This window comes from Mesoplodon mirus (assembly GCF_964341445.2).
Source record: "Mesoplodon mirus genome assembly, chromosome: 5".
Classification (NCBI taxonomy): Eukaryota; Metazoa; Chordata; class Mammalia; order Artiodactyla; family Ziphiidae; genus Mesoplodon; species Mesoplodon mirus.
Window position 1 is genome coordinate 154,918,283 of NC_138980.1, and position 24,731 is coordinate 154,943,013.

Sequence of the window (24,731 nt, forward strand, 5' to 3'; positions counted from 1 at the left end):
GATTAATTTACACAGCCACCATCCTGCCCTGATCTGAGCTACTGCATTATAGTAGGTAGTGGGGAGTATTTCCTAGGATACTAACTGGGAGGGGCCTTGTGACACCTTTTAAACCTCACCACCTGTCAGTCTCTTCCCTGTGGCGAGAGGGGAGGGTTGGAGATTAGATGTGTGACTATTAGAATTAGTAAGAAGGGTAATGGAGGGCCCAAAATTTGGGAGAGAGGTCCAGAAAGGGAGACGTGGGAACACTGAAGGCAGACTCTGGGTATCCTGAGTTGGCATTCTGGGCCAGTGCTGCTCAAAGTGTCACTTGCCCACCTTGAAGAGGAACTTTTCTTTTCTCTACATAAAGACTTGCTTTTTGTAGAGACTCTCCAGCCCTGGATTTCTAGGCAGGATTTCTCAAAACTATCCCACGTGTTTTTAACTGTTTTTTTAAAGCATAATTAAAGTCTCCCAGCTGATTTACATGAAATAGGTAGTAACATACAGACAGAATCACTATACTAACTGCTAGACTAATTAGATTGTGTCTACACTTTCATAATGCCTAGTTCTTTCCTTTGAAAACCTTAACATACTTATTGTTTAATCTGTTATTTTTAATGATTTACTCAACATCTCTTTCCCAGTCAAACTGTAAGCTCCATGAGGACAAAGGTCATGTTTGCCTTGCTTACTACCAGGTCCACAGAATGTATCATAGTGTACAGCACATAGTAGGCAGATGGTAAACATTTACTGCACTATCTAAAGATTGAGATTTATAGACATATTAGACCAAAGTATAAATCACATCTTTCTTGACTAGGATTTTGCATTTAATGAAACCTTTGCTACTGTTCCAGGTATAACTTGGAAAATTATTCTCATTCAGTCACTGAATTCAAGAAGACTCCTTACACTATCTCTTTCTGGCCTTAAGCTAGCTGTCTGCTTTATTTATTTATTTATTTATTTATTTTGCGGTACGCGGGCCTCTCACTGTTGTGGCCTCTCCTGTTGCGGAGCATAGGCTCCAGACGCGCAGGCTCAGCAGCCATGGCTCACGGGCCCAGCCGCTCCGCGGCATGTGGGATCTTCCCGGACCGGGGCACGAATCCGTGTCACCTGCATCGGCAGGCGGACTCTCAACCACTGCACCACCAGGGAAGCCCTGTCTGCTTTTTTTACCAATCCAATCAGAAGACCCTCATCAAACCTACTATAGCCTAAACTGACTATGCATTTGGTCACATTTATTCTCCCCTCATAACCTCGTGTTCTTTTGGAAGAAGCCTACCCTACCTGTCCCTCTGCTGAAGTGACAAGCCAGCTTCCTCTTACTTGCTCCCAATAATTATCAGTAATTATCCTCAAGGGAAGGATTTCTTTTTGAAACAGAAATTTTAACAACTTTTGTCCCAACATTAGTTCGTTCCATCTTCTTCTTTCTCCTGAACCAATTATAAATGTACTTGAACCATTTAAATATATGTGAATGGTGATATACCCTGTGTACTTATGTTAGGGTACATGCATGTTTGCCTTCTCTCTCCCTCCAGAACAGTTACTCTCAACCCTGGCTTCATATTAGAATCACCCGAGGAACTTTGAAAGCATACTTATGTCTGGGTCCCATTTCAGAATGTCTTATGTAAATGATTTATGGTGAAGTCCAGGCACAGATGTAACTGTAAAGGCCCCCAGGAATTATAGCCCACAAAGTAGAGACTCTACCCTCCACAAGCCATGTCTCTATCTCCCCCAACATCTCTTACCAGAGAGCCAGGGCAGGGCTGTCTCCTCAGGGTTTTCTCTTAAGTGTTGGGCCTTCTCTTTAGCAAAAGTGGTCATAGTTGATTGCTGATCATTCAGTTCATCAGTTGACTGCCTGATTCCTGGGCTTGGGAAGTGAGAATCTCACTTTTCAGCCAGTTTGCTGCGTCCTGAGATCATAAGTGTAGAACACCTTAGGTGGGGCATTTGTCAAATGCTCTAATGTTTAAACATTATTAAAAGAAAATGAAGCCCCAATAAAACAAAGTAAAACCACAAGTAAAAGCTGACACAGAATAGTAATCCTCAGCAGGATTTTCAGAATCTGCATCACAGAAGAGGCCCTTAGGGATGAAGAAAAATACAAAGTCCTCATTCACTGCCTCTTAAACAGGAGCCCCAGACAACAGTGACTTTTTTGAAGGATTTGCTGCCAATGGAATGTGAAGACATCTGTTGGCCCAATAGTTGAAAGCAAGAGAGTGGCAGATGTCACTGGCACACAGCTTTCAGAGTCGTTTATCAAATAAAAACAAAAATTGCTGTTCCTTCACTTGTGTTCATGAGACCCTGTAACATCTCCCAGAGCAGGAAGACCATTAAATGATGGGTACAATTTAGATGAGGGGAAGAAGGAAGAAAGCAGGAACACTCTAAGCCCCAGAGAGAATTGTAGCAAAGACAAAAACAAGGAAATGGGTAAATGCGGGTTTATCACTTAAATAAATTGCTAAATAGTCCTCCAACCTTTGGCCACATACACATCCTTACCAACATTTGGTGTTGTCAGCCTTTTTAATTTTAACCATTCTGGTGAGGGTGAAATGGTACCTCTAGTTTCAGTTTTCATTTCCTTCATCTCCAATGATGTTAAACATTTTTTCAGGTGTTAATAGCTGTTTTTATATCTTCCTTTTTGAAATGTCTGTTCATCTTTAGCACCCCCTCCCCCTTTTTTTTGAGTTCTGTCTCTCAGATCCTACTCAGGTCCACACACTCAGCTCCAGAAACCTTTATCAAAGAGGAGGTCATGGGCTTCCCTGGTGGCGCAGTGGTTGAGAGTCCACCTGCCGATGCAGGGGACACGGGTTCATGCCCCGGTCCGGGAAGATCCCACATGCTGCGGAGCGGCTGGGCCCGTGAGCCATGGCTGCTGAGCCTGCGCATCCAGAGCCTGTGCTTCACAGCGGGAGAGGCCGCAACAGTGAGACGCCCGCGTACTGCAAAAAAAAAAGAGGAGGTCATGTTAGTCTACCTCTTTCCTTCCCCTTTGCCTTATAAAACAAAAACAAACAAAACAAACAAACAACAAAATAGTCCAGTTTTTAGTTAGGTTGTTTGTCTTTTTATTATAGTTTTGTAGAAGTTCTTTTTATGTTATGGATAGAGATCTTCCATGGATTGCCTGTCTTTTTTCTTACTAGTCTTTTGATGAACAGAAGCATTTATGTTTGATGAACCCTGGTTTATCAGGTTTTTTGTTTATTACTTAAGAAATCTTTGCTATCTCCAGATCAGAAGGGTATTCTCCTATGCTTTTTCTATAGGTTTTATAGTTTTATATTTTACATTTAGGCCCATGATCCATCTTGAATTAAAGTTTGTGCATAGATGTTTTAGGGGATTATGATCTTTTTAAAAATATAAATATTTAGTTCTTTTGTCTTCAAAGCAGCTTGCTGGGATTGTGTGTGTGTGTGTGTGTGTGTGTGTGTGTGTGTGTGTGTGTGTTGGATTTATAGACCAGTTTCGGGAGAATAGAGATCTTAACAATTTTGAGCTTTCAGAGCCATTAGCATTGTACATCTTTTGATTTCGGTAATGCTTTATAGAGTGTAGGGGTCATGGACTGTTTTTTTTTTTTGGCTAGATTTAATCTTAGGCATGTAAAGTTTTTATATTTCAATTTCCATTAGTTTTTGCTATTAGATAGAAATACAACTGATTTTTATATATAAACCTTGAGTCCTGCAATTTTGATGAACTGACTTATTCTATTGGGACTTTTTGTAGCTTCCATAAGGGTTTTCTATGTACACAACAGTGTCTCTGACAATATCAGTTTTCTTCTTCCTTCCCGATTAATTAATTCATTCATTCATTCATTTATTTATGAACTGGCTAGAGTTTCTACCATGTTGTTGAATAAAAATAGTAAGAGCAGGCATTTCTGCTTTGTTCCTTAGATGGAAAAAGTTGAATGTTTCACAATTAAGTATGATTATAGACCAAGATTTTTAAAAATATATGCCTTTTATCACATTGAAGAAATTACTTTTTATTGCTAGTTATGCTGAGAGTTTCTATCATAAAAGGGTATTGAGTTTTGTCAATAAAACAAAGATTTTTTCTGCATCTATTGAGGAGATCATATGGTACTTCATTTTTACTGTATTGTTGTGGTGAGTTATGATTCATTTTGTTGATGGTTTCCTTTGCTATGCAAAAGACTGTAAGTTTGATTAGATTTATTTTTGCTTTCGTTGCTTTTCTTTGGGTGTCAAATCCAAAAAAATCATCACCAAGACCTATATCAAGGAGCTTACTGCCTATGTTTTCTTCTAGGAATTTTCTGGTTTCCGGTCATTGAGGTCTTTTTCTGCCTGTTTCAGAGTTGCACTAAAACCCCACACCGAAGCCAGTCTTGTTTTGAGGATAGAAAATGCAAAGATGACTTCTGGGGTTTGCATGCCCTGTCCTTCCCAGGGTTAACATTACAAGGGGCAGAATTACAAGATGGCCTCAACTTGTACCTAGGGAGACAGTGGAAAGATCCCTAGTCCTATTTTATGAGGCTCATTCAGAATTAGAGTCTCAGCTTTAGAGGTTCGGTCCTCCGGGTGAAGACTTGGACTTCAGAGTTAGGACTCTAGCACCTCTTCATGAATAAATTACCTCCTTTTAAAAGGCCATCAGAGCTATAATCCAGGAATGGTAGGTCAAGTTCCCTTGGGGATTTGCTTAGGGAGGTCTTGAGTTTGCTACACTAGCAGAGATTTTAAGCAGGTACCTGGGGGAATGGAGCGTGGATACAGCAGTATGAAGTATTAGAGCGGTTAGGTGGAGTACCATAAGTTTGGGGAAGGGTCCATAAAACTGAGATGGGTCCAAGTCACCTGGAGGTAGAGTTGTCATCCACGTGATTTCTAAACGTCTCTACCGTTCCTGGTTCAGAGTATCTCCCAGGCAGGGAGGGCGGAGATTATGTGAACAGCGCTGGATCAGCTGACTAACCCCTCCTTTCTGCTGCCAAGGTTAGGGAGGGTGAGGAGAGACTGTCTAATGGTTTCCTCACAGAGGGAGGAGGGCCCAAGGGCGAGAGGGGACAAACAGAACGGAAGATGGGCAGAACCACTCTCTTATTTCTCCCCAGGCCCCCAGCCAGCACCTTTCCTTCACTGCCAGCGCCATCAGGTCCCCTATGCGGGGGCGGGGCAGGGGTCTCGGCCCCGCAGCTTCTACAGGAGCAAGGATGGCGGGGCAGCAGGCGCTGCTTCTAGTCCGATTCCGACTGCCTGGCCTCCTGCTCTCAGAGGCTGCCAAAATCCTAACTCTGTCCCTGGTGGGTAAGTGTTTGGCCAAAGATCCAGAGACAGGCAAACAGCGCTTGGTGAGAGAGGCATGTGTTTTTCCAGTCTGGAGCAGGTTTGTTACCCTGGCCGGCGGATGAAAAGGGGGGAGCCATTTGTGCGGGTAGGAGCGGGGCTGGGGCCAGAAGTTTGAAATCCAGACCAGTGCAGGAGGCCCCCGGCCGCCTCCTCCAGGGCGAAGGCTGGACATTCAGAGGCTCACCCTAAACTTCTGGAGGGCGCACAGCAGGTGCCGGTAAAGACTGGGGCTAACTAGCGGTTTGCAGTTCTCGGAGGCCAAGGAAAGGTGCTCCTGGGGGCGGCAGTACTAATTTTCTGAGGCCGCCCAGCAGCCAAGGTGGAGCAGGGAAGATACTACAGTGACAATTAGGAGAGTGGAGTGTTTCACCCAGAGGAATATATCAGGATACAGGGATAATCATAGGATGGCGCTTCCCCAAGACTTTATTTTAACCCATAGTGGGCTCTCTTGATCACTTTTACATCACTGAGACTCAGGGGATCTTAGAGCTGCAAGGAACCGTAAATCATCAAATTAAGTCCCCACTAGGTTTTCCTGGGCAGGAAATGAAAGGTCAGGGAAGTGAGGCGCCGATGGCAGGAGCATATGGGACCTCCCAAATATTTACTCAGGATTTCCTGTCCCCAAGACCATCCTCTCCAAGCTTCCACTGTCACCCACTTTCCAGTGGGGAGTTTTAAAAATCACTTTATCTCTATTTGAAAGCTTTTTTTTTTTTCTTTGTTCTTTTTCTTTTTGGCCACACTCTACGGCATTCGGAACTTCCCCAACCAGGGGTGGAACCTGTACCCCGCTGCAGTGGAAGGGCGGAGTCTTAACCACTAGACCACCAGGGAAGTCCTAAAATCTTTTTTTCCTGCTGACTGTAGTAATAATGCAAGAGAGCTGCCTCACCCCCTGAAAGTACACTCTTCCCCAGCCTCAGGCTCTGAGATGGAGCTGGTGTGGTTTGTGAGGGGCTGGACCCCCAGAAGGCACTGGGGTCCCCAAGACCCTCCATGAGCAGATGAATGTGTAGTTGCCCTTCATCCTGCCCTTTCTCCCGGGTCTTGGGATTAAAATGTGGGCCAGAGGTGTGGGGAATTTGTACTTTATCATTTCCTGTTACGTCAGACTGTACAATTCTGTGAATAAAAAAGTTAAGAGGGCTTCCCTGGTGGCGCAGGGGTTGAGAGTCCGCCTGCCGATGCAGGGGACACGGGTCCGTGCCCCGGTCTGGGAAGATCCCACATGCCGCAGAGCAGCTGGGCCCGTGAGCCATGGCCGCCGAGCCTGTGCGTCCGGAGCCTGTGCTCCGCAACGGGAGAGGCCACGGTAGTGAGAGGCCCGCGTACCGCAAAAAAAAAAAAAAAATTAAGAAGTAGCTGCACACTCTCCTGCACCACCCGGCACAGGTTTGTTACCCTGGCGGGCAGACGAAGAGAGAGGAGCCATTTGTGCGGGTAGGTGCGGGGCAGGGTAGGTACTCCATCCCTCTAACCCCAGTCTCCAAACCCTTGCCATTTGCCATTAATTTCTCTCCTGGTTTAGCTTTCTCTGCTGCTGAGACCCTTAGATTCAAGCAAAGTCCCTGTGTTGGTGCCGGTTCAAAGAGGAGACCTCAGTGAGATGGAGCTGCCCCTCTCCCAAGGATTGAGCTTATGCTTCCTTAGGATCCCAGGATTGTCCTCGGATAGACGATGTCCCAGCCACTCGTGCATATAGGATCCTGCAGGCCCATCCCATGGACCCCACAGTTATCCTGCAACTCTATCCCCAAGTCTTAATGGATGTGAAACATTCAGGCCCCAACTGAGAAACTTTCTGCCAAATATATTTGAACAGCAAGCATTTTGGCTCCAACTGATAGCTCCACGTCCTTCTGCTGCAGTGGTTGCTTCTTGGACTCTTATTCAAGCACCCATATTTCTGGTTCCTACTCTTGCATACTTTCCAAAGGGAAGGATCCCAGAAATAGCTCTGATTGCTTGTCCATCAGGACCCCTTCACACTCACATGCACGGCACCATGCCACAATTTCCACCAGTGCAGTTATTTCTTTAGGACATGGTGTCTCCATACGTCCCCGGCTAAAATGCTGTATGTACCTTAGGATCAGGAACTCCTTAGGGCCTAAGCACCAAGAAGCTTATCACACTGACATGGAGGCCAGAGTCACAAGAGGAAATCTTTGATGGAGGTTTGCCACTTGTCAAGGAGCTGGGCCAGCAGGCTCTGGGTGAGTGGGCTAGGGCTTACTCAGAATGAGATGGAGAGACTGATGACGCTCATTTCCTCTACTCCCTGGCAACTTTCTGCTTCCCTACCCCTCCTCTCCTGGATTTGTCAGCCCATCAATCTTAGAATCTCTACTCTCATCATTACAAAAATGAAGTTGTGCACTGTTCCTAGGTGGAAGCCATTTTCTACTGATGAATCGGGTCTCTCAGATTCTTCAAGATCATGGTCGTAATGTCACCATGCTTCTCCAGAGAGGAAATTTATTGCCACCATATATCTTCCCCGCTAATTCTTTTTTTTTTTTTTTTTTTTGCAGTACGCGGGCCTCTCACTGCTGTGGCCTCTCCTGTTGCGGAGCACAGGCTCCGGACGTGCAGGCTCAGCGGCCATGGCTCACGGGCCCAGCCGCTCCGCGGCATGCGCGATCCTCCCAGACCAGGGCACGAACCCGTGTTCCCTGCATCGGCAGGCGGACTCTCAACCACTGTGTCACCAGGGAATCCCCCTGCTAATTCTTGATTGGGTGTGTTCCAGGCAAGGAACAGCAATGCCTTTTGCATAGAGGGTCTTTTCAAATAGTTTCTTCAAATGTAACTGGACTGGAAGAATGAAAAGGGTGAGTGTGTGCATGTGTGTGTTTGTGTGTGTGTCTATGTAAGGTGTAGGAAAACTTCTTGGCTCTTTCCACCAGGACTCCATGCTCTGTAGTTCTATATTCTCCTCCTGTACCTGACTTCCACTCCATCTCAAGCAACCCTCCACACATTACCACAGACCATTTTGGTAATGCTACTTTATAACTTGGCTTGAAAACCTGTTGAACAGATGTGTATCTGAAATGGTCTTATGGTATCTGAAATTTAAGGAAGTTTTCTCAGGAGGTCCCTTATTTATGCAACTAAGATCAGAATCTACCATTGAGATGATCTTGTTTTCTTGAAAATTAGTGACTGCCCGTGAGTTTGTACATACTGACGTAGGAAGTGCCTAAATCCAAAAAGTTTAGCTAGAATGAGCTCCTAAATCTTAGCAACTCCTCTCTATTGACAGGAAAGGAAGCAGCAGCCCTAAGAACTTGAACAATTTACTCAGGGTCACAGGGCAGGTTAATAAATGTGTTGGGTGGATTTAGGACTTTAAGCTCTGGATTGCTCATTCTGGAGTATTGCTGAGGCTTTGATTTAAGAAAAAAATGCAGTATTAAGCGGACTCTTTGAAGAACAAAATTGTGAGAAATTATAAAACTTTGAAGGTGACTTCAGGCTTTGTAATTGTTCAGATTGTTTTAAATTAATTCTTTTTCTGTCAAAATTTCTTTTGTTTTTTATTGTGATAAAATATACAATATATGAAATTGACCACTGTAACCATTTTTGTATAGAGTTTAGTGACTTTAAGTACATTCACATGGTTGTGCAACTATCTCTGCCATCCACCTCCAGAACTTTTTTATCATTACAGACTAGAACTCTGTATCCATTAAAAATAACTGCTCATTACCCATTACCCCAGCCCCCGGTAAACACTATTCTACATTACTTCTCTAGTAATTTGACTATTCTAGACACCTTATATAGGTGGAATCATACAATATTTGTCTTTTGTGTCTTGCACATTTCACTTAGCATAATGTCTTTTAGGCTCATTCATGTTGGAGTATGTATCAGAATTTTCTTCCTTTTTAAGGCTGAATAACATTTTATTGAATGTATATACCATATTTTATTCGTCTATTCATTTGTTGATGGGCATTTCTGTTGTTTCCACCTGTAGATATGTTAGTAATGCTGCCATGAACATTGGTGTACAAATATCTGTTTGAGTCCCTACTTAAAACCATTCTACTCACCTTCTAGATTAAGTTCTATATGCTTCACTGAGCATCTTTTATATGCGTGTCCTGTTGCACTTTCCTTGATAGCAGATCTGATGAAATAGCTGTAGTGTATTAAGGTTTACTTTTTAAAATTGTAATTTAATCTAATGAAAATTTTAAATTAATTTAAATTAAAATTTTAGATTAAAAAATACATTTGGTGTGAACTTTGAGAAACTACTGAACTTAGCTTCTACCCCTTTAACAAATATATGTACAAAATCTATAAACAATTCAGGGAGTTTTTAGATCCATTCAGTCTTATTCTTAGGTTCCAGGTTTAAGTGGCTAGGGTTTCTTTCAATATTCCCTAATCATGGGCGTTCCTGAGGCTTTGAAACAGCATATTCATTCTTTACTTCATTAGAAGAGCTAGGCTAGGTGTCTGCAAATCAGGAAAATACATGATTAGGTTATTACTTCTGACCTGATGCTCATTTCAGTGTATGGAATATTTGAACCATTTAGTAACTATTAATTTGAACACACCCATCTTGCTTATTTATTAACAACTTTAGTGAAGAAATAACATCAGTGGCACTGAAGAAGCAAAGATCTCTAATAACCATACTTGTGGATTCATAAGCGCCAATCATTATGTGGAATCACAATTGGGTTATTGATAGAGGCTGAAAGAATATTGAGGACATGATAGAAAAAGCCTAGATTGCCTTGAACACACTGTTAGTGGAAATGCAGACTTTAAAACTCCGCAAATGAGGACTGCCTCCAAGGGCAATGGCTGCCCTTGCCCTGTTCAGATGCAGGGCTGTGTCTGAGCCACTTCGTTCCCCTGAAGTGCACACTCTCCTCGGCAATAGCAGCCTTCACTCTATTGGGGACCACACTGGAGCAGGAGCCTACTGCGGGCCTGGTGTGCACTGGGCTGGTCCCAGGAAACCGGTCAGATCCCCAAGAGTTTCAATCTGCTTCCTCTGCTTTGTTCCTCGGAGTGAGCAAGCGTGTAGACACTCTTCATAAGTGAAGGCTTGGTTTCTTACAGCCCTCTGGTAAGTCCCACTGGTTTTCAAACCAGCTAAGGGGATTCATCTTCCCCGTGTGGGACCCCAGGGCATGATAGCTTTTATGCAGAACAAAGAAGAACTCTGAGGATGAAGCAGTAAGCCCAGAGGTTAGAGCTTCAATCTCACAGGACTGAGTTTCAAATTGCAGAGAATTGTATCCAGTCCTTAATAAGAAATTTTGACATCCAAATGGACCAACAATATTAGTTGGCCTACTTGGATGTCAGAATTTCTTTTGACCAGTGACTGATGTTTTCCTTCCACTTTGTTCCATTTAGATTAATACATTCAGTAACCAGTGTCTTATACCTGCCCCAGTATTGTTTCTTGGAAGCAGAAAACTTGTTTCCTGATTTCATAGGTCCACAGATAGAGAGAAATTTTGCCTCTGGATTGATCATACCCAGACTCTCACCCATACTTATTAAATTATTTGGATGTTATAATTTGGGACATTTGAGCTAATGATATTTCGATGAGATTTTGAAATATGAGTTGGTAGTGTAACGGTTTGAGACCTTTTGGGATGTTGAGATGGGGTGAATGCATTTTGCATGTGGGACGTACATGAGTGTTTGAGGTGCAGAGAGCAGAACATAATAATAGGCAGATAATGCCCCCCGACAAAGATATCCATGTTCTAATTCTTGGAACCAGTGAATGTTCTACCTTACAAGGAAAAGGGACTTTGCAGGTGTGATTGATATAAGGATCTTGAGACGGGGAGATTATCCTGGATTATCCAGGTGGAGCCAGTGTAATTACAAGAGTTCTTCTAAATGAAAGAAGATAACAGGAGAGTAACAGAAGGAATGTGATGGTGGAAGGAAAAGTCAGAGTGATGTGATTGCCAATGAGAAGGAGGCTATGAGCCAAGGAATGCAGGTAGACACTAAAAACTAGAAGAGGCAAGAAAATGATTGTCCCCTTGAGCCTCCAGAAGGAATGCAGGCCAGCCCACATCTTGCTTTTACTCAGATAAGACCCATTTTGGACTTCTGATATCCAGAACTGTAAGATAATAAGCTAGTTTTTTTTTGCCACTAAGTTTACAGTAAATCTTTGCAGCAACAATAGGAAACCCATGCAACCATCATAGGTGGTCAGGTCACTCCAGGAGGCAGGAGAGCAGGTTGCTAAAGGCAATTTTGAGGGGCACTAATTACAGTACCTATTGTATTGTGATTTGGACAGATTCTAGATGTTTTGTTATTTGGGACCGTATCCAAAGTGGGCTGATTTTCAAGCAATGAGCATACATGGACTTAAGTAAAACATATAAATGAGAAATATGTTGTCTCCAGAATACAAAAGAACTAAAAGATATTGGACCTGTTGAAATATTATGGTGTCAATAGTTGTTTCTTGACAATGTCAGTGATAGAAAAACCTTAGACTGACCAAATCTTTCCTGGGAATTTCACTTAGGTACTGGATCTTGAGCTTTGTGTAGAGACCATGGCACATCCCTTCATGTGAACTACTTTGAGAATGTTTCTGCCTTGAATGAGTGTGTGAAATGAATCTCCTTGAAGGAGGATGTCCTTAATGTAATTAATACCTATGCTCCTGGGGAATGTTGGATGTGGTTAATATTTTGCCAACAAAGATTGTGGCCAATGGTAGATCTGTTGAAATGCCCCATTGGCAACCAGTTAGAGGTATACTATGCCTCTTCCAAGGTGAAGGCAAACTGCAGTTGAGAGCCTGGTAAAATAGGTACTGAACAGAAAGTATTAACCAAATCTATGACTGCCAAGTATTTTCTAGTAGATCCTTGGATAGAGTCAGTCATTTCACTGAGGTTGGATATGGGAGCTGTAATGTGTGGGACCATGCAATAAGCTGTCCCCAGTCACTATGCACAATTTGGTTGGATGTCATGACTGATGTAGGCACAAATGCATTAAGAAGAGTATGGAAGGCTTATTACTCAAATAATAAGGAATTTTTGAAAGAACAGGACAGGTTCCCAAGCCCCTGAAAAATGGCTATCGAGAGTAGGGAGGGATGACTAGCTTGAACTTTTATTGTGGGCAGGGGGTTGGGATGTGGTGAGGGTTCCGCCTCATGGGCCTGACTTGCATGGTTTGAAACTACCACTTAGGGCCATGGGAGGGAGCATGCAGACTTTCTTACCAGTTTGCCCTGGTAATACACAGAAGAGGGAATGGGAGATAGGGCTTGAAGCCTGCTAGCAGTCAAACATCAGCATCAAACATCAAACTCATGGGTAATCGAGGAGAAGCCAAGTTGGTATGTAGAAGTGCAGAAGACTATTATTTTAATTAAGCCATTCAGTACTTTCTACTGAATCACAAACTATTTGGATATATCACTTTAAATAATGAAGTTGAATTTTCTAAAACAGAAAGAGCAGAGGCTCTGGAATCAACGTTGACAAATTATCTTAAACTAATTAACTTTATTTTCTCAGCAAGAAAATGAGACAAATAGCTATACATTCAATTAAAGCTTTAAATGGAAGTTTCCATAAGTTAAACTAAAAAGCATTCCTGAATCATTGTAAGGTTCTCAAGAAATACTCTCAGTATACAAGATTGAACAAGAAAGCAACCAAATGGAACAAAAATAATTCAAAAGACACAATCAAATGTTGGTATCACTATTCTAATGTTAATCCATGTTGTGTGACACATTTAACATTTAACCCATTGGTGTTTCTTAGGTTTTAAAGAGGAGGAGAAATCATACAAAGTTATTAACTGGTTTCTACCTGAAGACTATAACAAAGAATTTAAGAAGTCTTTTCATTTCTTTATGGAAGAAACTTTTGAGGGCAGGTAATTTTTTAAATTATTTGAACTAAAGAGTCACAATTTTGGTAATATAAGTGAATGGGTGGATGCTTGGACTGAGGATGTGATAAAGGGATGGTTGGATGGATGGAGAGGGGGAGGGAGAGAGGGATGAATGATGATCATAGTTGGGTAAACAAGTATTTCACACCAAATCCTCCATTCCAGCCATTGGAGGCTTTCCCTTGTTCTGTCCTTTCTCTCTTCTACTATAAGCATGAAGGTATTCCTGTAGCAACTGGGAGGTAGTTTCTTCTGGGACTTCCTTGCAACACTTCACTTACAATCTTCGTCTACAATCTCCCCAACACAGAAGCATAGGTACCTCAACCTCTCACTGTTGGTAGGGAAATCAAAGACACCTTTCCATTTATTTTTTTTCCTTTCTCCTCACAAGACTTTTAAACAATGATTTTGTAGAAGTTCAGCTTCTGGCCATGTAAAGTCCTTTGAAAATGCAATCAACCTTGTGCAAAATAAGACATGAAGCTGACTCCTTTTGCTTCATCTGGAATGGAAAGGAACACATAACTCCTTACTCATAGATATAGAAGTGAAAAGACAGAAATCCATGCCTATCTGGATTAATTACAGAGGACTAGTCCCCTCTTTTCTTCCTGAAAATCTATTTACTAATAAAGGTACTGCTTAAATCTGACTATTTCCATAAAACCTCCTTTCCTCACTCAAACTGGAAGACCATAGTCCCTCTGGGATAGGTCTGACATAACCTACTCATCTGATACTTAGTCTGTATCGTCTTGCGACATTAGCTATACATTTTAAGTATATGCTTTGTCTATTCTCCCCTAATTTCATATTTTTGAGGACAGATATAGGTAACCATGCATTCTTGATATTTTTCTATTTGTTAGCTTAACTTTAACTATGATTAACAAATTATATTCTAGGAATTTTTACAGCATTACTGAAGTTATCCAAAAGTTTTAGTAACCACTCCTTTGTTACGTGAAATCTTTAAAACACAGTAGGGCATGATTTGAGCCAATCACTTTCATTGCGTGACTTGAAGTTAACTCTGAAGATCAGGCAGAGATATGTATATTGCTAATGACTTCTCAGCCTCTGTACAATCTCTACCTGGGGCACAATGGTGCAATGGTGGACAATTATAACTATGCCAGGGTACCGATTCTCTTGGTCCTCCATGCAGCCAGGAGGCCTCTGATGTCTTGAGCCCTTGCACTTATTACCTCTAGTATCTTAGAGTGCAGATGGATATCCTATTTCCCCATATGTTGTACAAACAGGAAATAGGGTCATAATCTATATAGGCAGCGATGGGAAAGCGTTGCAAGAAGATAGATTCCTGGAATAATCCCATAGGCAATGTCTTAATTACATGTCAGAAAGCTTTGCCATTATCTTCTCTGTATACCTTAGCCTGCATTGAAGTGGAAAGACTAACCATATGTTTCAGAACCAGGTTTTTTTTTCCCTTTGTTTAACCTCTGGGCATAGAAAGGTAGAATTCCCATTTCTAGCTGAGATTTTTGCTCTAATATGATCAAATAATCCCTTGGGTGAGGAAATCTGTCATATGTGAATACACAGTAATTAAAAAATAGCCTATATTGTCAATATTTATGGGATTGTGTCATCAAGTGACTTCCACTGTTTTGCTTAGTAAACAAGAAAACCACTCATAAAAGTTCAGTATGTAAGTGAAGTTTAAGGAAAGTGTCACAGAATTTATCAAGTAGAAAGAGATCTGTGAGGTCTGCTATGGTCAAAGAAGCCTCCCAGAGCAGAAGCCCCAGTGATGGCAATTCATTTTCAGTTAACATAATTCATCTGTGCCCATGGATTTCAGGAATTGAGAGTTCAAAGATATATTTTCTAAGAACTGGCATAGAGAGTGCTGGGGATTTGGAGCAGTGAGGAAAGGGAGAGGGGAGGAAGGGAACACTCTCAAGAGCAGAACATCTGCCCAGAATGACTAAGGTACATATTTATGGACAGTGGTAGAATAGGATGGCTGCTGTTGGGTGTGGTCTTACCTACCTGGAATATTTTCTTTGTATCCCAAGATTCTTTTTTTTTAAATTGACGTATAGTTGATTTACAGTGTTTCAGGTATTCAGCAAAGTGATTCTGTTCAGTTATACATATATATGTATATATATATATATTTTTTTCAGATTCTTTACCATTATAGGTTATTACAAGATATTGAATATAGTTTCCTGTGCTATACAGTAGACCTCTGTTATCTATTTTATATATAGTAACATGTATCTGTTAATCCCAAATTTCCAATTTATCCCTTCCCCTGCTTTCCCCTTTGGTAACCATAAGTTTGTTTTCTATGTCTGTGAGTCTATTTCTGTTTTGTAAATAAGTTCATCTGTATCATTGTTTAAGATTCCACATATAAGTGATATCATATGATATTTGTCTTTGTCTGACTTACTTCACTTGGTATGATCATCTCAAGGTCCATCCATGTTGCTGCAATTGACATTATTTCATTCTTTTTTATGGTGGAGTAATAGTCCATTGTATATGTATAACACATCTTCATTATCCATTCATCTGTGGACCAAGATTCTTTTATGTATTGTGATATTAACACTTCCAATGAATATTTATCATATATTTATTTTTCTTACAGAAGCATATTTGAACACGTTTTAACTATTTTGGAGCAACTAGGGCTTCAGTGCAGTCATTTGCTAAGGAGAAGTGATACTATGAATTCTTTAAAGAATGAGAACTTTGACCTGGTGATAGTGGAAATTTTTGACTACTGTCCTTTCTTGGTTGCTGAGAAGCTTGGGATGCCATTTGTGTCCATTCTCCCTTCCTCATTTGGCAGTGTGGACTTTGGACCACCAAGCCCCCTGTCTTATGTGCCAGTATTCTATTCCTTGTTAACTGACCACATGGACTAATGGGGCTGAGTAAAGAATTTCCTGATGTTCTTTGATTTCTCCGTGAATCAGTGGCAGATCCACTCTATATATGACAAGACCATCAAGGAGCATTTCCCGGAAGGCTCTAGGCCAGTTTTGTCTCATCTTTTAAAGAAAGCAGAGCTGTGGTTTGTTAACTCCTGACTTTGCCTTTGAATTTGCTCTGCCCCTGCTTCCTAACACGGTGTGTGTTGGAGGCTTAATGGCCAAAACTGTTAAACCAGTACCACAAGTAAGTAAAACCTGAGGATATGGATTTCATGCAGAGAAGTCAGTGCAGAGCTGGTGGCTGCCTCTGCCACTGGGGTCCTGGGAGTGCATAAGGTAAGGCAAATGAGGCACCAGGGCATCCTTTTAAAGGAAGGTTGCCCTGTGATGCAAGTACAGACTTAGGACTTATACAACCCTGAGATTGACCTCCTTAAATACTATACCAGGGTCTTCTCTCGCCTCACCTTAGTCCTGGCCCTGGTTGGATAAGCCTTTTAGTAAGTTGAAGTTTACATTTTCATTTTGTATGATCACATGTATAGTTAGCATGTAATAAGCATCTGTCACATGCAGGAATTGTTAAGGGGATGAGTTACAATGAAACACGCAACACTGTGAGACAGGGCGTGACCAAGGGGGCGAGATGTGAGACTGACAGTGAGAACGCAGGTTTTGTCTCCAGCATCCCCAGACTGTAGAGCCCTGGTCCCTAACTCTGCTTAGGCTTCCCTATTCGATTGATGTGGGGTGAAGCCTGGGCACTGTGAGTTGTAAAAGCTGTGCAATCAGTTTGAAGGCATAAACTCGGAACCACTGCTGTGGAAGTTTTCAAAATGGAGTGGAGCTAAGATGAATTGGTTGCCTCTTATCTATCAGCACAGGTTTGCAATTTTATCTTCTATAATTTCTTGCCACATAGAGGGAATTATGATGGCCTTCATTTTTATAAATGAGGGGACAGGGCTCAGGTGGTATAAGTGGCTGTCCTACTATCATTTATTTCAGAGCCAGAGAGCCCTGATTTGGCCTGGGCCTTCCAGGCACCAAAGTGTCTACCCTTCCTCTACCGACCTTGCATTGAGTGAGCAGGAACAGTTGGGGAATGATCCTTGGGCTACATGGGCTCTGAGTTGGTGGAAGGATTCTTTAGGAATGGAGCTGGATGGAGAGAACATGGGGGGCCCAAATTGTGAATATGAAGTGAGATGTCTCTGGTTTCCCTGGGTGACTCCAGCTGGACTAGAGAGTGGAAAATGCAGTTGCATAAAGATAACCAGGCCAGGTTGCAAGAAGCTTCACCTGACAGGAGGGTGAGTCAACCCTGGCCACAGGCCTGGGGGAGGGAATTGTTAAGCAGGAGCCTAATGGGAGTGAGGATTGTAATGGCTGTGAGATAACAGGGACTTTTTCAAAAGATTTTCTCCTCGGCATTTTCCAATTTTTATATAATGGTTTTATGTTGCTTTTTAATTATAACAGAATGACAAAGCTGTTGTCAAAGTGGTCCTCTGAGCTGGTAAATCAGACAGTGTTATGCTAGTTGGAATCAACCCAATAGGGTGAAGGTCTAGGTGCTGGGGGTGGGGGAGCCATGGAAGTCCAAAGAGAGTCAGGATTTGAAGAAATATTTGGAAGAACCGACAAAATGTGTTAAAACCAAGATTACAACATTAGGTCAGAACTGTTCTTCAGAACTGCCTGGGGGACTTGAAAAGATAAGCTGCTTAGGGATTGGGCATTGCAGATTTTTAAAAAAACTTTCCATGTGAATATAATGTGAAGTCAAGTGGGTGAATCATTGAGGTAGGAGATGAACTGCAAAGATCAGTGACTAAGAACAACATGGGATATCAGAGGAAAGCGTGCTACATGGCGCATCGGGTAGAAGTGGCCAGTCACCTCCCCATTCTGCTTCCACTTCTCCTTATGCCAGAGGACTTCTCCCAGCTTCTCCGGTCTAGGCTCCAGATGTCCCACCTCCCTCTGCTGGACCCTGACTCCCTACGGTGTTCTTCCTTACACTACCACTTCTGGTCTGGCTTTGGAAAACACCCAAGTGGCCATGTCTCCATGGACCTAAAATGAGTAGGGTGTCTATGATCACCTGGACAGTAGGGTGACTGTTTCAAAAATGAAAGACGTTCCCAGCAGCACAGTGGGCATGAGCACAACTGAGAGTGCTGAGCTGTCTCAGGACAGCGAGCTCTAGGAATGACAGGAGAGTGTGTTTAGTAAATGGCTGACCTCATTTCATGGCTGTCTAGGCTTTCATGAGCATTGTTCTCCTCTTTCTTTTCTCACCTCTCTCCAAGAATATGATAATTTCATCACCAAGTTTGGAGACTCTGGTTTTGTCCTTGTGGCTCTGGGCTCCATGGTGAGTATAATTCAGTCCCAGGAGATTCTCAAGGAGATGAACGCTGCCTTTGCTCGTCTCCCTCAAGGGGTGATATGGGAGTGTAAGCCTTCTCATTGGCCCAGAGACATCAAATTGGCAACAAATGTGAAAATTGTGGACTGGCTTCCTCAGAATGACCTCCTGGGTAAGGACTGCCCAGGACTGCTTCTTTCTTCTCATTTACATATCTTTAGGATCATTAGGCCTCTGATCTCTAGTTGGATAATTTCATCAGCACAAGATAAGTCTTTAGAGGGCAGGAATGGAGCAGCCAGCTGGAGCTCTTGGGGAATCAGGCTATACGTCCAATGAGATCAGGTGCCAAAAGAGCTATTTGCCCTTCATTCTTTTCTATCCCAGGCCTGATGTCTGCAGCCATCAAAGTCACAGTGACCTACTGCTTTTGGTCTTGAACAAGGTCACCACAAAATAATCCTAAACAATCTGTGAGCTCTGAGAACACATACCAGGGGGCACATTGCCCCTGTATTCAGTGGCTTTATGTGCACATGTTCCCTTACACACTCACACACACACAGGCACACACACATATCTTCCTTAGCTACTAAGGTGTGAGCAACTCATACATTCACAACACTGATGCCAATGTACCTGAGTGCCAAGCTGAGCAACCTCCTGGCCAGTTATTTGGTACACTGAGTCTCCGATACCAGAGAATTTTTTCACCCACAACAGGTTATCTCTGTGCCTAGTGCTGCTTCTTAGAGACCCCTCACTGCCATAGCCACTGACTGGATCAGAGGCTCATAACCAAGATTATGACAAAATAATCTGTAGAATTTTTAAAACATTCCTGTTTCCATGTCTGCAAATGTATTTCTTTAAGTCTTGGATATAGGATATGATTCTCATTTCAAAGAAGAAACAAGGAGGTTCTTATGCACACCCCAGTTGGCCAGCACAGGCTGAGGTGAACTCTTCATTATCAACAATCACCTTAGTTAGCTCTAAGTAAGCAAAGGCTTACTCTAAGCTCTAAGTAAGCAAAGCAAATACTGATGTGCAGAGTCCAGTCTTTGCTTTCAAGTGGCTTCTCATATATTTAAAGAGAACAACACATACAGTGTAAGTTTTATGAGTGCTACATGAGTTGTGATGTCAATGAATATATTGGGAATTCAGAGAAGAGGGATATTATTTGGTGGGTGAGAAAAGTTTGCTCAAGGAAAGGAAGAGACAGAGAGAGACAGAGATAGATATAGGGAAAGACAAAGAGAAAACAGATGAGAGAAGCAAGGAGACATGAGGGGATAGAGAGAAGGAATGGAATGATGGAATGGATAGATGGAATGATGGATGGATGGATGGATGGATGGATGGATGGATGGATGAATGGAGATATCTGCCTTGCTTAGCACTGTTCTCTACAGAATTCCCTGGGTTCTGGCTGAGTCAAGGAGTCTCTATACAAAGGCAAGGCTTGGAATCCTTGGGTGTGTAGCAAGCAAAGTCATCTTCACAAAGGCTCCAACACACTTTAAGTCCCATTGGTATTTTCTTCTGCCTTTTCTGCTTTCCTTGTTCTGAAACTTTTCATCCTGAAATGTTCTGCTGTCTTTGTTATTTGCAACAGGGCACCCTCACGTCCACCTTTTTGTCACCCATGGTGGGATAAGTAGTGTCATGGAGGCCATCCAACATGGCGTGCCCATGGTGGAGATTCCCCTCTTTGGAAACCAGCCTGAAAACCTGCTCCGAGTAGAAGCCAAAAATTTCGGTGTCTCCATCCAGTTAAAGCAGATCAAGGCTGAGACATTGGCTCTGAGCATGAAGCAAGTCATAGAGGACAAGAGGTGTGCAGCTCTCTGGGCTTGTGGTTACTCACACTGAATGAAGATGTAAACCACAACGGGCACCGTGTGGGTCTTTTTTGCAATAAAACTGAAATTTCCAGGACGTGAAATAATATGTGTGTGATGCTAACAGCTGACTTATTTCCTATGAGAGGAAGACTAGAGCAGTTTAGGTTAGATGCTGAGAATGATTTTATACCTTCTAGTTGTGAGGAACCCGAACTACTGACACAGGGTGTCTTTGAGAGGTCTTCTACTTTGGAGGTGCTTATAGTAGAATTCCAACTGAGGCAGGAGGTTGCCTTTCTGTTCCCAATATCCCACACTGCTCCCCACCTCAGCCGTTTTGCCTGTGCTGCTCCCTAGAAAACACATTCCCTTCTCTTCACAGGGTTGGCTCCTTCGTGACATCGAGGCCTCATCCCAATGCCACCTGCTCAGAGAGACCGTCTTTCTCTGATAGTCCCAAAGCCTTCTCTCCTATCCACCCCAATTATAGCACATTATTTTTTCTTAGCATGTCACAGGATCTGTAATTGCCCATTTCTTTATGTTTTAATTTATTGGCTGTCCCCCACACCAGAAAGTAGAGAGTAAGCTCACCCAGGACAACAGCGCATGTCTCGTGTTTTCTGCTATGTTCCCAGGGTTCAGCACAGGGCTTGCCACAAAGTAAGTTTGAATGGATTCCTGTTAAGTGAGTAAATATAAAGGGGCCCATTGATCTCTTAAGAAATTTTCCAACCAGCACAGTAATCTCATGTGAAGAGGAAAAATATATTTTCTTTCTTATAATGAAGAAGGACTAAAAAACTTAGAGCTTCAAGGGCACAAACCTAAATCATATCTCAAGACTTAGCATTACTGCACAACGTTATGGCACATAGGAGACCTGCAAGTAATTCTTGTTAGGTGACTGAATAATAACCACATTGCATGTGACTCCTAACCCCAGAAAAGTTGTTAAGCTCTGGGTGTCAGATAACCCAGAAACTTTATGCATATTTGGTATCTCATGTGTTTAAAATATTCATTTTCTGATGAATGGCTTCGTAACTTTCACTGGATTTTCAAAGACCTAAACCCCAAATGTGCATGATCCACTGACCCCGTGAAGGAGTCATCTGGGCTGGGATAGTCCACAGACACTGGACATCAGGGCTGGCTACATAATTCATGTGCCCTTATGTGAAATGTGGAGACCCTTGTCATAAAGTTTAAGGATTTCAAGAAGGTGACAGCAGAGAATTAAATCAAGCACAGGCCCATTTAAGGGTGGGGCCCTGTGCAAGTATGCAGGCTCATAGCCCATGAAGCCAGTGCTGGTCAACATGATGCTTTGAAGGAGCAGGAAAATGCAGATGTCTTCTTGGGCTACCGTCCCCAGCGTCACATTTGTTATCTAGCCCAGACACCAACACAAAGTAGATGCTCAATAAATATAATGGTTTCCTGTAGTATATCTTAAGCCTCCTTGGGGTAGGGATTAGTCCTTACAGACTTAGTCACTTTTTTTATAGTTTAGCACTTCCAGCACCAAGCATGGATCTTTGCATGCAAATATCAGTTTGAACATTTTTTTAAAAATTTTTTTAAATTGATTTATTTTTGCTGTGTTGGGTCTTTGTTTCTGTGCGAGGGCTTTCTCTAGTTGTGGCAAGCGGGGGCCACTCTTCATCGTGGTGCGCGGGCCTCTCACTATTGCGGCCTCTCTTGTTGCGGAGCACAGGCTCCAGACGCGCAGGCTCAGTAGTTGTGGCTCACGGGCCTAGTTGCTCCGCGGCATGTGGGATCCTCCCAGACCAGGGCTTGAACCCGTGTCCCCTGCATTGGCAGGCAGATTCTCAAGCAGTGCGCCACCAGGGAAGCCCAGTTTGAACTTTTTAAAGGGACCTAACTAGACCATAGCAAGGCCAGGCCAACAACTTTTCCTTGAAAGGGAATCTTTTGTGCATAATTTGGAAAGTGTGTGTGTGTGTGTGTGTGTGTGTGTGTGTGTGTGTGTGTGAGATGTAAGGTCTCTAAGACTTCTGAGACCACTTGAGTAACACCTCCCTCTGTCTCTGCCAATAGGCAGAAATCTGCCATGGTGGACACCAGCATCATGGAGCGCTCCCACCCCCTGACCCCCAGCCAGCGGCTGGCGGGCTGGATCAACCACATCTTGCAGACAGGGGGTGAGGCTCACCTCAAGCCCCACACCTTCCAGCAGCCATGGCATGAGCAGTACCTGCTGGACTTCTTCTCGTTCCTGCTGGCGGTCACCCTGGGCACCGCGTGGTTGTGTGGGCAGCTGCTGGGCCTGGTGGCCAGGTGCTGTGTGGGACCAGGAAGCTAAAGATGGCCTGAGGCCAAGTGGAGCCTTGGAAGGTGGTGTCTTTGGGCAGAGTCAGCATTTCTTGACAGCTCCCACCAGTTTTGTCAACCCTCATTCTCCACATCCTATCCACTTGCTATTTTGCTACAAATTCCTGCTCACTGGCTTCTTCCCATTGTTGACTTAAAAAATATATATATATACACAATGTGAGAGTTGCGAGTTAAATTTTATTTGGGACAAAATGAGGACTGTATCCTGGGAGACAGCGTTTCAGATAACTCTGAGAAACTGCTCCGAGTGGGCGAGGGGAGGCGCCAGGATATTTAGGAGTTTTGCAACAAAGAGCAGGTAATTGGGAACATCAAAAGATTGTTGTTAAATAAAGAAAACCGGATATCTCAAGTTAAGGAATTTAGCACATTTTCTATGTATGGGAAGATGCAAGAGTCTGGGCTCACGGAAATCATTCCTTTGATAATGCACCTTAGCTGTCTGGGGCCTGTATTTTGACATCCTCAGTTTCCTCAGGGCTCACTGCAGGGAGTGGCTGCAGTCTGAGGACTGCTAGATGGCAGGTATTTTCAGCCCTGAGTTTCCTCAGGGCTCATCAGCTCACCTTGGAGGGCTGCAATCATTGGTGACTGTGACATCCTTTGTTTATTGATATGGCAGGAAATATTCCATTGATAAATACTCCATTCCATTTATAAACAGTCCATTTATCACCATGATTAGAATACTTTACTGAGCCCTTGTGGCCTTCTTTATTTTCAGTCAGCAAAGGCTGTTCTGTGATTCCGTCCCTGGATAATTTGGACCAGTGACCCTCAGATCTGAAGCTTTGAAGCCACCTTCCTTATCACGCCCTTCTTCACGGCCCTGAGCCTGAACCATTCCAGCCTCCATGCCCAGCATCTTCTCAGCCTCCTTCCCTCACTCTGCTCCACCACTTATCATGGAATAACCCCTAAGACAGGCGCTTTGCTGATTCTTTTGTTTTCCATTTGCTTCTCCTGCAAACTCTTGTCAAAGCTCAGGAAGCATGTCCTGGGCGTACATTCAGTGCCAGACACACCCTTGCCTGTGTCCATGGTCTCTGCCTTGGTTTCTGCTGAGCACTCCTTCTTTGCAGATCGGGTGTGGAGACTGCAGGTTGGTCATGGGCTGAAATATCCCTGTTCTCCACTTTTCATAGCTGTGAGCCGTCTTCTCAATATTCCTATTAAAAAAAAATGAAGTCATGAGAAAGAAGATAATTTCTTCTCTAAACTAAGAGCCTCTCCATAGCTGAGCCTTTCTGTACTTGACATACTGTTGGGAATTGCATTCACTTGATAGTAACAGAAACCAGAAAAAAGTGACTGGAACAGCTTAGGGTTTTCTTTTCTTTTCTTTCTTCTTTTTCTCATGTAAAAGAAATGTGTATTGGAATTCCCTGATGGTCCAGTGGTTAGGACTCTGTGCTTTCACTGCTGAGGTCACGGGTTCAATCCCTGGTCAGGGAACTAAGATCCCACAACCCATGCAGCATGGCCAAAAAAAAAAAAAAAAAAAATGTGTAGGTAGGCAGGCCATCCAGGGCTGATGTGGCAGCTACATGATGTAATCAATAGTCTGGATTACTTGTGTGGTTCATCTGCCTTCCTTAGTAGGTGGCTTCATCCTCAAGGTCACCCTGATTTTCCAGGTGGTCATTTTAGATCCAGTCAGCACATTGGAATTTCAGGCAAGAAAAGGAAAACTTAAGGAAAGGGCATAAAGCAGGTTCATACGAGCTGAGTTAGATTCTTTAAAGAGGCTTCCCAGACACCGCAGCTACCCAAAGACTTCCAGTGAAATCTCATAGACAGACCTGGGTCACATGACCATTCCTAGCTGCACAAAATGTCTAAGAAGTGTCCTCCAGCCCCCACTTCCCTGCTGGGTACATTACTACTCCAAGTAACTGGGGGGGTGGTG

At 43.1% G+C, this 24,731-nt stretch overlaps 1 protein-coding gene across 1 annotated transcript; it reads left to right on the forward strand.

Annotated features, from left to right (window-relative positions):
* Positions 1-5,206: 5,206 nt before the first annotated feature.
* On the forward strand, positions 5,207-22,801 carry LOC309804348 (UDP-glucuronosyltransferase 3A1-like; the record flags this gene model as incomplete). Its single annotated transcript, XM_082621705.1, is given in 11 exon segments — positions 5,207-5,327; positions 7,765-7,866; positions 13,184-13,298; positions 15,949-16,225; positions 16,229-16,234; positions 16,238-16,390; positions 16,392-16,485; positions 18,553-18,783; positions 20,233-20,452; positions 22,526-22,764; positions 22,767-22,801. Coding segments are annotated over 11 exon segments (1,566 nt in total). The 5' UTR covers positions 5,207-5,233.
* Positions 22,802-24,731: the final 1,930 nt, after the last annotated feature.